Here is a 15,981-nt window from a genome sequence, read left to right on the forward strand (position 1 = left end):
TTAACGACTGCAAGTTAATTTGAATTGGGCTTTGCCTTGTTTTAGGATTGACCAGGATCTGATTTTTCTTTCTTTCTCAAGTCTTCTAACAGGGTACACAAATAGGGGCATGATATACGCAAGTAGATACATATAGCTCAACTATGAAAAACTTTGTAAATGCCTGTAGAAGCAAAAATAACGCAAAATTGTAAGGCGGCGAAACTATAAACATGGAAGTGAGGCGGCGAAACTGTCAAACATGAAAGTATGTGGAACAAACGTCTGAAATATTGTAGCTTGCGTCTTTCATGGCCATATTGTATCATTGGTATTTGTACAAACCTGTAGCCATGCGAGTTTCCCCAAAGGAATGCTTCCCTTCCTTTTCTATCCTCTTTTGACATACACAACTATAACAATTTATAAACACTGCCCATCTCACTCTCTACTTTGAAATTGGTAAGTTCTTTTCACCTCTCTGCTCTGTCTCAAAATCATCATCTCTCACATTCATGAGAGAAAAGAAACGAGAGACTGATCCACAATATCAAAATATTGTCAACACTCTGTACCAGACTCCCATCATAAACTGCCGGCCAATTCTCCACAACTCTCTAAGCATTACCTTTGCAAACTAATCTCTCCCTTTCATCTCTGAGCTTTCCCTCACATACGTAACTGTTAGAACAGATTTTCTTTTGCATGTGAGAAAAGTCAGATATATTACCATGCACCAATATCTCACAGATATTGTTTTCCATCTTGTTTCTCTTTCCAATTTCAAACATGGATTAAAATTCACTACATGGATTGTGAACAATATATGATTCATACACACCACAGTGACCAAGAGACTACAGGTGTTTTCATTGAGGGGATCAGCATCGGTTTAAAAAATATATACTTTTAATATGTTGCAATTTAAAACTTTACGGATAACATGCATCATCAAAAGTTCATTCACTCACTAATCAGCACACAGGACTGATTTATATAGTTTATCATATGTATTGCCATTTCAGGGTTACTAAAACTCTCTGGTTGCTTTTGTTTAATCATCGACAGATCCCAACGATTTCTTTGTTCTTCTCTACTCATCACACGTGGACAGTCACCGAAAAGCTGTCAAAGAAAATCATTTGATTGGTGCTACTGTAATATCTAAAAGTAATACTTTAACAATTTTCACATTATGTATCCTTGGAACTTATTTTGACCATGATAAACATGTTGATTGTATGAAGAAATGCGATATAAATAAAGGAATCATTCCCCACAAAATTCAGCTTCTATTCAGTGTTCATGGGCACTGCCACATTTTCATGTAAGAAAAAAATAATAATAATCGCATCTTAAGTATATATATATATTCTATCATTGCATATCTCTTTTGACTTGGCATATTTCACTCCAGTTTTCTTTTGTTACTGCCATTCTTCCATGTGAGAAAGCCTTAGCTAGATTTAACAATTTCACATGAGCACCTGGCCCAGTTAGCCTACATTTTGCATATCTATCTGTAATTAAAAACATCAAAACAATGGTTTAAAAATGAAATTATTACAGAATATGGGAGAAAAAGTCAGTTTATGTGGGATTGGAAAATCTTGTCCTTGGTGTTTAATATTTTGGTCAAGGACTTGCAAGCCTTCTCCATGACCGATATATTCAACCCCTTTGGTGAGATTTCTCTACCTCATCCATATGGATACTTATGACAGATCCTTACATTCTTAAATGAGTTCATCAGTGTGTGATGAGTAAATGGAACAAAATCTGTTTGGATCTGACGATGCTGTTTGATATGTATAACCTTTCTCAATTCTCTGCTATGCACAAATATTCTTTCTTTCTCCTCCAATGTTCTGCAAATTCAAGACTCATATCTAATCTCGAGGATAAACTCACAAACGCTGCTCTCTGTCGGATTAATTTTATATGACAACAAATAGAAACTCTTTGAAAAACACTTACACAGTCTCTACCAACTAAACTTGGACACTAAAATAAAGTCGATGTAAACATTTCTCTCACTTTCTGGCCGTTAAATTCATCATCTCACTTAATGTCCTCACATCTCTCTTCTGACGGATCACTTCCTTTCCAATGTCTCCTTCACTTAAAAATGTTCTCGCTCCACTTCCTCTACTTATCTCTCCTTATCTTCTTGACCAATCATAAACATCTCGCACATCTAGTTGCTCGCCTCCGTTTTAACCTATAGCTACCACTTCACACAATCTTTCTCCAACAGTCTTAAAAATATGATGTAAGGAAATGGTACGATATATTGATGTACATATATTTAGAAACTTTATGATGCCCCCCCCTGGCATTTACTTTCAATAAAATGGCAATTCCTAGTTTAATGCTGAAAGAGCATTCCCATTATGAAATATTGCTCAATATACAATCGTCTACTAGGTTTTAACTCCACCCACCAGCCCCTCCCCTTCCACTCTATTAGGTTTTAACTCCACCCACTAGCCCCTCCCCTTCCACTCCAGCCACTGTACCCACCTCCTTGACTACTGGCTTGAGATTCATAACCCCACCCACTGTAGCTCTGACCCCCACTGTCTGGGCGACTGTTGCCACGATAGGACTGAGTCATAGACTGGTCCTGAGTCCCCCCTGGCTGTTGGTTCCCCCCCATTCCAGCCCATCCCCCCTGTCCACTTAGTACAGCTTGTGCTGCTGCCAACATGGCAGTGTTTAGGAAATTCATCCCCATGTTTTGCTCCATGGCCGTCTCATTTCGAGACGACTGATTATTGTCCCCCCGCCTTCTTAGCCGATCATAATCCCCCCTATCCCTGTCCCGCCAACCATCTCGATCATGTCCCCCTTGACGGTGGTCGTCGTATTTATTACCAAATGATTTAGGCGTGGCACTGCTGACATGGACACTTGTCCCTTTGACGATGTGATCTTCTCCACAAAGACCCTGGGCAATTTCTGCATCCATAAATGTGACAAAGGCAAAGGCCCGGAAAGGTTTGGGTATGAAGACATCAGACACCTCACCAAATTTACTGAAGTATTTGTGAAGATCATCAGTGGTAATGTCCTCTGAACAACGGGCAATGAAAACCTTTCTGTTCATCGGTGGACCACTCTGTTCCTATCAGTACAAAAGGCAACATTAAATATATGTAGGCTATCTGAATTTAGTCTACATTATAACAAGTCAATAATTCAAGCATTAAACAAATACATTTATACAGGAGGAATAACACATCAAATATCATAATATTTATTTGCATGAAGGGAGTCAGTGTGAATTTGAATCTATATAGCATGTAGATGTTTGCAAATTGATTTTAAACCATCTACCCTTGTTGTTCTTCAGAATATTTAAAAAACATTTCAAATAAATTCCTATGTAAACATGGTGTATTTGATGGCCCTGCAGCTACCAAGACTCAGGAGTCTGTGAACAAAACTGAATTTACACTAGATGATGATGTTTGCATAGCCATGTGGTTCATAAGGAGGGAAATATTTTTAAGAATTTTCCTTTGTATTCCTATTTAAAACTTCAAAAGCTCATTGTGGCTCCTTCTTGGCAATAAATCTTTTTTATCCGACATGTACGAATCACGGGACAGCTATGCAACTTACAGCTTGTTAGTCCAGTGGATCTTGAGAAGATTTTTAAAACACCACACCCTATATTTACTATTTATAAATTCTCTCCACTTGGATGAAACAAATTTGATCCCTTTCACACAAAATTGGTTTAAGTTTGATTGAAAGTGACCCAGTGCAGGGTTTGACATTTACTTTTTTGAGCACTAGACCAGTCGGGCTACTTCAAATGAATTTTACTAGACCTGACCTTACATCCACTAGCCCTGACCAACTGTGCAGAAAAAAGTGATAGTTTCTCCATATTTAATTACTTACTTCTAATGACAAACGTTAAGTTTGAACTAATCCTTATTTGATTGTCTCAAAAACATCTTCAGTCTCGTCAATCAATTTGATATGCTTTAATTTTCAAACACATTTTCTGTTTCGTTAAATTCTACTTGGCACAGGAATTCTTTAGTCCATTTAGAATAAAATGATCTCAACCGGGTTTTTTAAAATTTCTATTTCATAAGCCCTGCTTTGTTTCTTCCCAACCTTTTCCTTTTCTTTCTTGGGACATCTTTCCTTGAGGACAAGACGTCGCAGTTGAATATAGAGACATTCCCGCACATATGTCAACACCGAAAAATGGCTCTTTACGACGTAATTTATTAATTTGATAAACACTTTCTTATATTTAATTCAAATAAACGTTTTTTTTTAAAAATGAATTCAATTTATATCTATTTATCCGAACCATAACTTTACACCCATCGAGCAGATGTCGTAAAACATCACTTCCGATCGCGACTTATGTATTAGAAATAGAAATAAAGATTGTCATCACATGGTTTAAAATTGCTCACAAACTCTTTACAATCTTATTGTTTTAAAGTTTCTTGTTTATTTTTTCAACACGACCAGTCGGACTAGTAAATCGACATTTTACCCGACCGGACCCATCATTTAGTAGACTCGGTCGGTCGGACGTGCCTTAGTGTCAAACCCTGCCCAGTGTCTCTTAAAAGAAGTAAGTATTGTAAAACGTTTACAGATAACAGACCGTGATACATATAAATCTTGATTAGAAAATCTTAACATGTATCGAATTTTCAGCTATTATAAAGAAATCTAAACACTTCAAATTTGACTTGCATTGGATGCAGGAATGTTGACTTCACACCACCTTCCATCAATCATGTGTCGTTGTGCCAGACATTTGACCTGTGATTCATATTCGCTGAACCTTACAAATCCAAAACCCTTGGACTGTCCAGTTTTGCCATCTCTTTTGACCTAAAAATTACATTTATTAATGAATTAAACAATTAAAACTGTTAAAATATCAAGATAGTGATGAGAAGAAATATATACACATGCTTAATCTGCAATAAACCAAGTTCTATGTTTCCAAAGATTTAGAGAGTTTGCTAGACAAAGATTCCCTATGTAATGTTCCCACAATCACAAAGACCATAAAGATTTTCTCTACACCAGTTGAATGGTGAGCGGATGCTGAATGACTTGGAAATAAAGTTTTGATAATGGTTTGAATGAAGCAGTTCTTGACAAAAACGAAACTTTCTTCTCAAGAACAGACAGCTTGAAGATGGGGAAAGAATAGTAGTGGTCTAGAATGGAATGCTCCTGGCCAAGATAAGAATAAATGGATTGGTTTCAATCTCTAATTCTGCATTTTGAACTCTTTCCACACATTTTACATAAAGAAATTGTGAGAAAGAAATAGGGGGAAATTTCTTGTCTACATTAAAGTTTTCAGGAGTAATTTATTTGAAAATGTTACCATTTTAAAGAGGAAGGAATGAGAATGAACTATTTTAAAAACATATAAAGTTATGTTTACATGATATAAAGATCATCTAAAAATATTTGCCTGTGTGCCACAATTAATATAAAATGACTTTTTATTATGTAAAAACTATGCCCCAATGGCAACAAAGAAACAATACACAGGGTCAGAAACTTTGGTTTCAAAAGAAGTCTTGTCACAAGGAATGCACACACAGACTGTCCAGCACTCCCTGATAAAAAAATTAGGGCTAATTTTAGGACTAAAATTACGAAAATTCAGGGCTAAAATTAGGAATTGCATAACTAAATTAGGGCAGTTTTAGACATTTAAGTGGTCTTACTTTCGCAATGTTGACAATAAAGAAACTCAGAAAAAAATACTCTCCGTGCAGGAAGGGCGTCTTCCAGCTATTATTGGCTATAAGCTTAATAGTCACATCTTTGTCACAAAGTCACAAGCAATAAACAGCTCGACACATGGATTCACTGGTCAAATCTAATTTGAATGCATTTTCAAAATTCCTAGTCTAATAGAAATATTAAAAAAAAAAAATTAAATAGAAATTGACAGGGAAAATCGGGGCTTTTTTAGGATTTCCCCTTGAATTTGACATTTTTTAAGGAATTTAAGGGCTGATGGACACATAAAATATGAAAGCCCAATCCATCAACTCACAATTCAAAAGTGATCAGCAAGATTAAAGCTTTGAAATTTCAGAAAACTCCTACATCAAGTTCACAATGTCTAGAAAACATTGGTACTGCAGCGATTTTTTTCTAACCATTGGTACTGGTACCCATTCAACTAGGAAAAATAGCGTCAAAATCGAACAAATTGGGAATTTTCTACCAATGTATCGGCAAATGATTTCAACCAAAAGAAAAGAAAAGAAAGAAGAAAACAAGAAGTATTCATCACTTTACAAACTTTTTTTACAGTAATATTTGCCGTTGTGAGACATAAGGAATCATCGTAGGCTCGTTTTAGAATTGTCATAGCTCTACAATACTTGATCTGTACTTTCGATTTAATACCGGAAGGGAACATTTTAGTTAACTCGTACAACGTTTCAGACTAAGTAAATTACGATGTCAGTGGTCTATTTTTTGGCAAGTGAATTGGGAATTTTTAGTCTCAAAATTGGGAAAAATTAACGGTTTTTGGCATTGGGAATGGTAGTTTATCAGTACCAGTTATATAAGGAAAAAAATCGCTGTACTGATAGAAAGGTCTTATCTCAAGAAATGCAATTAAGAAATATGACAACATTATCACTGATCTATCATGAAATTAGGAGAAAGGATCTGGTTGAAATTTTCAAATTAGATTCCATGTCCAATGTAACAAATCCTTTTAACCAATGATACATTGTGCATGTTAAATTTGCTTTCTGATTCAGCTTCTAGACACAATGAATGAGAAATATTATGACAAGTTTACTGACAGACAATAGACAAACTTCTTCCAGAAGAGCTCAGGGACATGTATATAGATCTGTATATGTACGTACATGTAAGCAGATTTACCTGAACTAATAAAAGCTCTCCAAACTGTGAAAAATATTTGCGCATGTCCTCTTCTGTACTTTTCCATGGTAAACCCAGCACAATAAGATCCACACAGCGCTTACTGTCCATGCGTCGAGTTTTGGATCCTGGATTCTCGATATCATCACCCTTTCTTTTATTATCTGTAACATTGTATATTTCATAATTACATAGTTGTTAGGGTTCTGTACAGGACTCTCACTACTATCAGCACCATGCATAGGTCACAATTTGTAACACGAAGTGACTGTCACTTCACCTAAAGCTCGTGTTATCTCTAGATAAAGCATTTTGAAGATTATTTAATTGAAAACCTGTAAATTTCAGAGAGCCACTTTATTCAGCAAATGTCAAACTAAGCAAATGTAATAAATGTAAGGGTACCCAAGTTCAAAATGCTCAGACTTTCTTGTTTCTATTAAAGAAAGATTTGTTTTGAGTTAAATCTTTCTTTCGAAATCTCTTAGCCATCTTTCAAATCTAAACAAGAGGTACTGTGAGCAATGCTCACTAAGAATACCCCCCCCCCCCCCCCCCCCCCCGCTAACCCCAATCTCCCAAAGGGTGTTGGTAATAGGTATAAACTACCTCTTTTCTGAGTGTAAAAAACAAATGGCATGACAAACCGAACCATATTGCTACTTCGATGTCCAGTGCGCGTGACCTTTGACCTTTTGACCCCAAAATCGATAGGGAACATCTTCATTCCATGGGTAGTCCATATATATGATATGGTGACTGTAGGTGGAAAGGATAACGCTTTAGAGCCCGGAAACCATATTGCTACTTCGATGTCCAGTGCACTTGACCTTTGACCTTTTGACCCCAAAATCGATAGGGAACATCTTCATCCCATGGGTAGTCCATATATATGATATGGTGACTGTAGGTGGAAAGGATAACGCTTTAGAGCCAGGAAACCATATTGCTACTTCGATGTCCAGTGCACTTGACCTTTGACCTTTTGACCCCAAAATCGATAGGGAACATCTTCATCCCATGGGTAGTCCATATGTATGATATGGTGACTGTAGGTGGAAAGGATAACGCTTTAGAGCCCGGAAACCATATTGCTACTTCGATGTCCAGTGCACTTGACCTTTGACCCCAAAATCGATAGGGAACATCTTCATCCCATGGGTAGTCCATATATATGATATGGTGACAGTAGGTGGAAAGGATAATGCTTTAGAGCCCGGAAACCATTGCGTCTACAGACGGACGGACGGACAACCCGATTCCAGTATACCCCCCCACAACTTGTTGCGGGGGTATAAAAATGTTTCTCATTGAGATTATTTCATTCTAGATCAAGCACTGAGCTAGCCTTAATACATGTGAAATGTGAATGGATAGTTCATACTCACATCTAATAATTATATTCTAACACTTTGGGAGTGTAAAACACTTAGATTTGCCAATATGTAATTTTCAACTTTAACAAGTATTTGGTAAAATTCAATGAGTATTTATAAATGCTCAAACGCACCTATAAATGCTCATTCGCACCTTATTTGGAGCTCTCCATAGGGAAGTGAATCGCTGTAATTATGTAGCCCTCTCCGATTTTCTTTTTGGGGGGGGGGGGGGGGGGGGAGTGGGCTACAACGCCTTATGATCTCCGTAATGGTGCAAATGTGGGAGTGATTCACTCCCACAATCAGTCTAAACATTTCAGGGTTTGGCGATTAAAACCGGGGGCGGTTTTAACCATCCCGGTCAATACTCCCCAAGTGGTCGATACTGGTCAATAGTGATTTAAACTGTCCATTTTCCTATTTTTGTACATTTCTTGCAAAGAGAAAGATAAATTAAGTCTTTTCATTATATGGATTAATTGCTGATTAATATTTTTCATTAGATAATCAAATGTAATTTCATAAGTTTAATATATTTGGTTTGCTGAAACTGACCGAAATATCTTCAGTACCTACCAGTGGGTCACAGTTTTATAGCATAGCTTGAGGATTGGAGACAGACCTCTTAATACATGCACCTGGACAGATTAAGAATAAAAGGTAGCTGGACATTACCTGAGCACAGGAAGCAGAGTTGACAGGTGTTAATAAGCATAGACTGGGACCAGAGATGACCATTGTGCCTGTTATTGTTATGAAAACATCACCAACCCACCCCCTCAAATGTTTATTCAACAGTTAAAATGAAGATTGATGAAACACTACTTATAGGTAGTTCTTGTTAAACTAAGGAATTTGAACTGAAACTTTTACATCTTCCCCAATTCAACAGAGTCATTTGTACATTATTTATGTAACATTATGACTTATAAGTATTTTATAAACTGATAGTGCATGAATAGTTATGAATTACAGAATTTACCATAATGGTCACTTAAACATTTAAAATAAATAACAGTTGCAGGTTGTAGATTTATATTACATAAAGAGTCAGCAAATGTTTCAGGGTTGGCAAAAAAGTGGTCAATATGAGTATTGGTCAATACTGGTTAAAACCGGTCAATACTGGTCGATTGAAAATTATTTGGTCATTATAGTTTTCAACAATTTTGATATATTCCAATTTCTCGATTCATATTTGTGCGCCCTGTTTGATTTAATGAAGTTTCAACTTGCGATTGTCAAGTTATTTGCATGTGCCATTTTAAGGTAGTATTTATAGTCTAGTCAATCTAGCTCAAAAATGAGCAAAACCTCAAACTAATTGCAACAGAAATGAAATTTTGATTATTCATGCAAGAAAACACATGCAAACAACATATTAAAAATCGGCTTTTGTATTTCCATGGGAAAATTGGAATTTTGGGGTAAAAGGATGTGTTTTTTCATGAAAATCGCTAAAAACTGGAAATTGAAGAAAATGTCCATTTTATGTAACATACAGTAAAAATAAGTTTCATATCTCAAATTTCAACCTGGAAATGTTCGATTAATTTTTTTTACAGCAGAATATATTCTTTCCTTGACTATAATTTTTGGGTAAAATCTTGCTTTTTTGAATATAATTGTTAAAGATTGAAATTTTAAGAAGAAAACCCACATTTTGTCATACATTTGAGTCTACCAATAAAATATTGAAGTTAGGATTTATTTTAAAAACTGCTCAACAAGTAAGATATATAGATTATTGGCAATATATATGAAAAATACCATTTTAGGTAGGAAAACCTACCTTTTTCTAAAACAAAAATAGTGAAAAATTGGAAATGATAGGAAATGACTGTTTTATAGAAGAGATGACATTGATCTTATAAATTTAAGAATAAAACGTCCAAATGCACAACTAAACTTTTCTGCACCAAAATTTATTTTCCCTTGCCGGATTTTGGGCTGAAATCTTCATTTCCCAACAAAAATCGTTAAAAACTGGATTTTGGAAGAAAATACTTTTTCCTGTCCATTAGGCATATATGAGTTACCACATGAAGATTTATACATTAAAATAAATTGTTAACACAAAACAAGTGCCCCTTCAAAAATGGGCTGTAAAAGATGACCTACATTTTTGCAGTTACTCCCCTTACATCGGAAGTTGGAGGCGCCCTTACCATTCCGGTCCTATGTTTCACATAAATACATGTAGTATTTTAAAACAAACAGTGTATAGTAAAGCTTACGTTACCAAATTCTTTATTAAGCTGAGTTTTAACAGTTTGTACTACATCTATGACGAAACAAGGTTCAGTTTCTTCGATTTTATAAAGAAATCTTTAATACGTGCACTTCGTCAAGTTCTAGAGTTTGGGAAAGGGGGGGGGGGGGTTATAGCCGTATTTGATGTTTAGTTCTATCCAAATTATTGTGCAATTAATACCGAGAATTTCAGGAGTAATCTGTTTTAAAAACAATGGACACATAGAATTAAAAGCAAAACGAATCAGGCACGCAGCATCGTAAAAAAAAAAGGGGGGGGGGATGAAGATAATTTCACAATATTGCCTGAAAATTGACAAGTAAATTTTAATCCAAAGTTATAAAAATCCTTGATGGTGTGTGTGGTGGTCGTGGGGGGTGGAGGCTAAGGTTGTTCTCTCAGTTCAATTTTACACTTCCACTGTGTACAGTTCACGACAATGCTATTTTTTTTTTTAAAAAAAAAAAAAGAGGAGGGAGAGCAACCAATCTGTCTAAAAATCGACCTCTGTACGTAAAAATTTATCAACTTTGCATGTAGTGATAAAAGGTGTAGAGCCATTATTGCTATAATTATATAAGTGATCATTTGAGTAATTGCAGTACAGTTCAGTCCATGTTTTTACAAGTACAACGGCTAGTGTCACAATTTGCCTTGCATTTACAACAAAAAACGTTCAAAAGTTTATTTGGCGCGACTTGTAATTTAGTTTTAACGGATACAAGAATTGCTGAAAGCAGTGATAAGCCCCAATTCGAAGGATCCAAATTAATCATTTCTTTAGTCCACTCTATGACTTAAAAAATTCTTGCAGTGCTCCTTTTCTGCAGCTGTAGTTAGTAGTTAGTGGCAATGACTGAACTTATAAAAATGATTTTGTGTTAGACAATTCTTCACATAGCAAATCTCCTATAAGTGTCTCTACGGTATTCCATCGTACAAAGTCGATATGACATCGACACCAGAATATATCCTTTTCTCTATGAAATCCTCATATAGGAAGGTGAAGATAATAAACAGTGATCCATCTCGTAACTCCTATAAGCAATACAAAATAGAGAGGTGGGCAAACACGGACCCCTGGATATACCAGAAGTGGGATCAGATGTATATGGGCTATAAGGAGTAAGCACCCCCTGTTGACCGGTTACACCCGCCGTGAGCTCTATATCTTATAAAGGCAAACGGAGTTACCCTTATTCAATATCATTGTGCCAAAAACGGCCTAACAATCTATATGAAACAAGTCAGACAGATTTGACCCAATGATAGGTTGTATTGGCAAAGTAGATTGTTATAACGACCATATAATTCGCGAAACGCTGACTTTAAACGAAACAGTTGAAACCCCTTCACCATCAACTTGTTTGTCAGTAGCCTGTCTCCATTTAAAAACTAATCATATACAGAATTTTTTCGCGATTTGTCTACATTTTGACTATACAGGACCTGTTCCGATACCGAACATTCTTGACGTTGTGTCGCATCCTGTGAATGCATGTAGAAAGGGAAAGGATTGACAAACTTCGTTTCCTAAAAAGACATCTGGTTTTAACGATATTCTTCACTTATATTAGGGGCAGGATCAAAAATTCAATGTCTCACAAAAAACTAAGTTCACATAGTTTTCACCAAGAACACCCCCCCCCCCTTTAAAACTTAATATGACAAATATTGAAACTAATCGAATAACAAGAAAAGAAACGTACGATTATAAATAACACTCTGTATACCTTTTCTACTGTTTATTCACAAATGAAAGTGTACATTAAATCTATTAAATGTTCATTAATATGTTTTAAATATTATGTGGTATTCAACAGTCGCTTGTCTTTTTCCTTTTTCCACTAAAGTGTAATCGATGTCGGATGACAGAAACTTGTGGGAGTTTTTATTCCCCTCCCCCTAACTAATTGAATTTAAATTTTCATCCGACATTGATTTCGTCCCTTAGAGCAGTTATGTTTATTTCAGAGTTCGTTGCTATTTCTGTGCTTTATATATAAACATTTCAAACACAATATGCATTTTGTATGATCTTCTAAAATTTACGATAAATAACTATCGTGTGCCAGCGTGGCGATAATTCCATCGTCATCGAAAACAAGTGTTGTCTTGAATAGATGGCTGGGCGGTCTAGCGCGCTCTTTGCATGCTGCTAGGAGATATGGTTCCGCAGGTTGTGAGTCCAAGACTAATTAAAAAGAGTAACTACTCGATTTTACATCAAATCATGATACTATGCGCAAGTGTTTACTTACATTGATTTTTATTATTTATATTATCAATGTTTTATTATCATTATTATTTACCCATGAATGACTCCCCAAACCTGAATTTGAAAAAGAAAAGCAAAAATATTTACTTACTTAGTTTTATAAAAGTTTTTAATACAAAACGCTTGCTCAAATGATGAAGATACAAAATAACTGAAACTTTTAACCCGAATGGCTTTCCATACTTTCTTTTTTAACAACCGTAATTCCCCCTTGTAAATTGACACTAATTCTTTAAGATTTCATTTATAATTGATTATTCATAACTTTTAAAGTAAATATTGTGTTTTATAATTAAAATTAATTCAGTAGAGGGCCAAACAAAATATTTTGAAGCTTTATTCGCGAAAGTTCCCCGGGAATTGAAGTCGGCAAAGAATATGAGATACTGAGCAATATTGTATGTATATAGAAGGTCTTAAAATCACCTTTTTAATACAACTGTTAAGCTGTTTAATCGCGTTTTTTATTACATGCACTTTAGATCGTTGTGTATAACTTTATTCCGATGACTTTCACAGTTAAGTTACTCCCCTTTACGTGTACGGCGTGCCGTAAACATCACAAAATATCGATGGTTTACTAAAATATTTAAGTCTAAATTTTAAATATTTCCCATTGTCCGATTTTTTGTATGTTGTTAATCACGCTTTTGTTTATTAAATTCCGTCGAGTTTGTTTCTGTTGCAATTACTTTGAGGTGATTTGCTAGATTGACTAGACTATTATATCAAAGGACGAGTACGGAGAAGAAAGCTATTTCGTCGGTATTGAAAAGGTTTAGATTTAATATCAAGTTAAAACACAAACAATAGAATGTAGATTTTCTCTGTAACCATATGGTTTTCCTTTCTTTGTCGGAATGACTTGAGTAACTACACTGCACTGATTGTCAATTTTAAGTTTTTCAGTAGATCCACCGCATTTAGATGCGTAACATTGGATGCAAGGCGTGAAGTTTTACCGATATCCTCAAGATATTTCCTAGATTTATTTCCAGTGCCGACTCGCATAATTTAATCAATTGTATTTTCCTATAAAATGGTTGTAGTGATTCCTTTCTTTCAAAGATAGCATTTAAATGCAGGAAATTGATAGCAATTGAAATATTCCATGTTTGTTTACTTAGTTGTTATTGTAATCCGGAAGTGACATGCCCTACAATTACGTTCAACGCGCGATAAAAGTCAGAGTGGATCGGCCGTATCTCAAAAGTCCCGTATTGGATGAGGTCTATGTCGTTATGTTTCGGCATAGACTCGTGGTCTATACCAAGTTTTAAACCAATTTTGAACACTGATAGAATAGACAATGTCCAATTTTAATAAGACAAAAATTTTGTCACGAGCCCGTAATATAATTGAATATTGTTTAACGTCCCTCTTGAGAACCTTTCACTCTATGGAGAAGTCACCATTGCCGGTGAAGGGCTGCAAAATTTAAGCCTATGCTCGGCGCTTACAGTCTTTGAGCAGGGAGGGATCTTTATCGTGCCACACCTGCTGTGACACAGGGCCTCAGATTTTGCCTCTTAGTCTTACAACAAGCAAGGGGTACTGAGGCTCTATTCTAACCTGGATATCTTAAGAACAACAAAAGTCAAGAGACAGGGGAAACAAAATCGAAAGTATGGGATTATTAACTTCCAATTTCTAATGATTTTTTTCTAATTAACTTAAGGAGGCTTACTAAACTGAGAAAAAGTTTCTCAAATAAGTACATCTTGAAAATGCATTGCTTCTTCATATTTATGGCCGGTGCAAACAGATATTAGGTATTTTTACAACTATGATCTTTCCTCGATCGATCAAGACCAGAATAGTAACATTTAATGTCCTTGAAATATAAAGAAGGAGACGAATGAATGAAAATTTGAGTTAGCGATTTTTGGGATTTCGGATTCTTCCCTGGTGTAAATATAGAATAGACGATGGCAAATTTTAATAAGACAAAAATTTCATGATGAGCCCGTGATTAAAGTTTGGAGGATGCTGTCCTCGCACATTTAGTGCAAACTTCCGAGATATGTTTTGTTCCTGTTATGGACATCTATGCCAATACTTTTTTGCTTCGTCCTCTAAATCAGGTTGGGAACACTTCCCCTATAGCAAGATATTCTCGCTAAAACGCAATTATCCCTCTATAGCGTGAGTATATATATCCCGTACAACTGAGAAAAACACCAATGGAGTATATCTTTTCGTGTTTCACATGAAAAAAAAAAAAAGTGCCAAAATGTCTGATACTTCTGCAAATATATTAATCAAAACAAAAACACTCACAATGTGTACTGGATTTCAAACTGCTTCCCTTTTACGCAGCAACTTTGATATGGAATTTCTTGACTATGTTGTCAATTTCATAGAAACAAATTCGCATCATGCCGAGTGTGTGTTGCACTTTTTTCAGCATTGCATGGTATTTGCCATTATTTTCAATAAAGACGCCAAAACACCTGTTTACTCTCTCGCTAAAGAGGGGTAATCGCGTTTTAGCAAGAATATCTCGCTATAGCGGAAGTGTTCCCAACCTGTAATACGGTCACGCCGTATGACATTAATTATTATAGAGCAATTTTCATTGAATTAAATTATTGGTGATAAAATGACACCAATTCCGATAACTCACCACAAATGCTAGGTATGTAGTGAATCTGGTTATCATCTTGATCTGGTGATATGCTCGGTAATTTCGGAAACACGACAACATACACAGATTCTCCCCATGACCCCTCCGATGGATACAGGTATCCGTCGTTTAGTCTGACCCCTCTAAAATTGCCAGTCTGTACATTTCTATACTTAAGACCACAAGCTCCAGGAAACTGCGCCGATAATGTTGAGAGCAGTAGGGTACCGTCATCTTCACTTGGTATTTCTACTGGCTCTTCACCCTCGTTTTCAGCAACTTGAATGTATTGTGCAGCCATAGCTTATAAATGCGAACAATGCTGTTGCAGTAATACTTGTATGCGCATGCGCGAATCTTAAAACCGTGTAAAAACGGAACTCGGGTAGTAGTTGAACAAAGATATAAATTGCGACTTGTGGTGTTATAGAAGAATAAGATAAAAAAGATATAGGCCTATAATGCATAGAATTTTAGTTCATTTAGATAGCTTTATCTTATTTCTGAATTGATTAAAAGTTGTTGAGTTGTACAGATATAACTATTT

General features: G+C 35.7%; 1 protein-coding gene across 1 annotated transcript; it reads right to left on the bottom strand.

Moving 5' to 3' along the window:
- Positions 1-870: 870 nt before the first annotated feature.
- On the bottom strand, positions 871-15,804 carry LOC125658900 (TAR DNA-binding protein 43-like). The gene is made up of 4 exons (XM_056149708.1): positions 15,435-15,804; positions 6,898-7,061; positions 4,714-4,854; positions 871-3,106 (listed from the first exon to the last, which is right to left on the bottom strand). Exons 1-4 carry the CDS (start codon positions 15,733-15,735, stop codon positions 2,453-2,455), a joined length of 1,260 nt encoding a protein of 419 aa, XP_056005683.1. The 5' UTR covers positions 15,736-15,804; the 3' UTR covers positions 871-2,452.
- Between the last annotated feature and the right edge of the window lie 177 nt (positions 15,805-15,981).

This window comes from Ostrea edulis, chromosome 9 (genome assembly GCF_947568905.1).
Source record: "Ostrea edulis chromosome 9, xbOstEdul1.1, whole genome shotgun sequence".
NCBI lineage: Eukaryota > Metazoa > Mollusca > Bivalvia > Ostreida > Ostreidae > Ostrea > Ostrea edulis.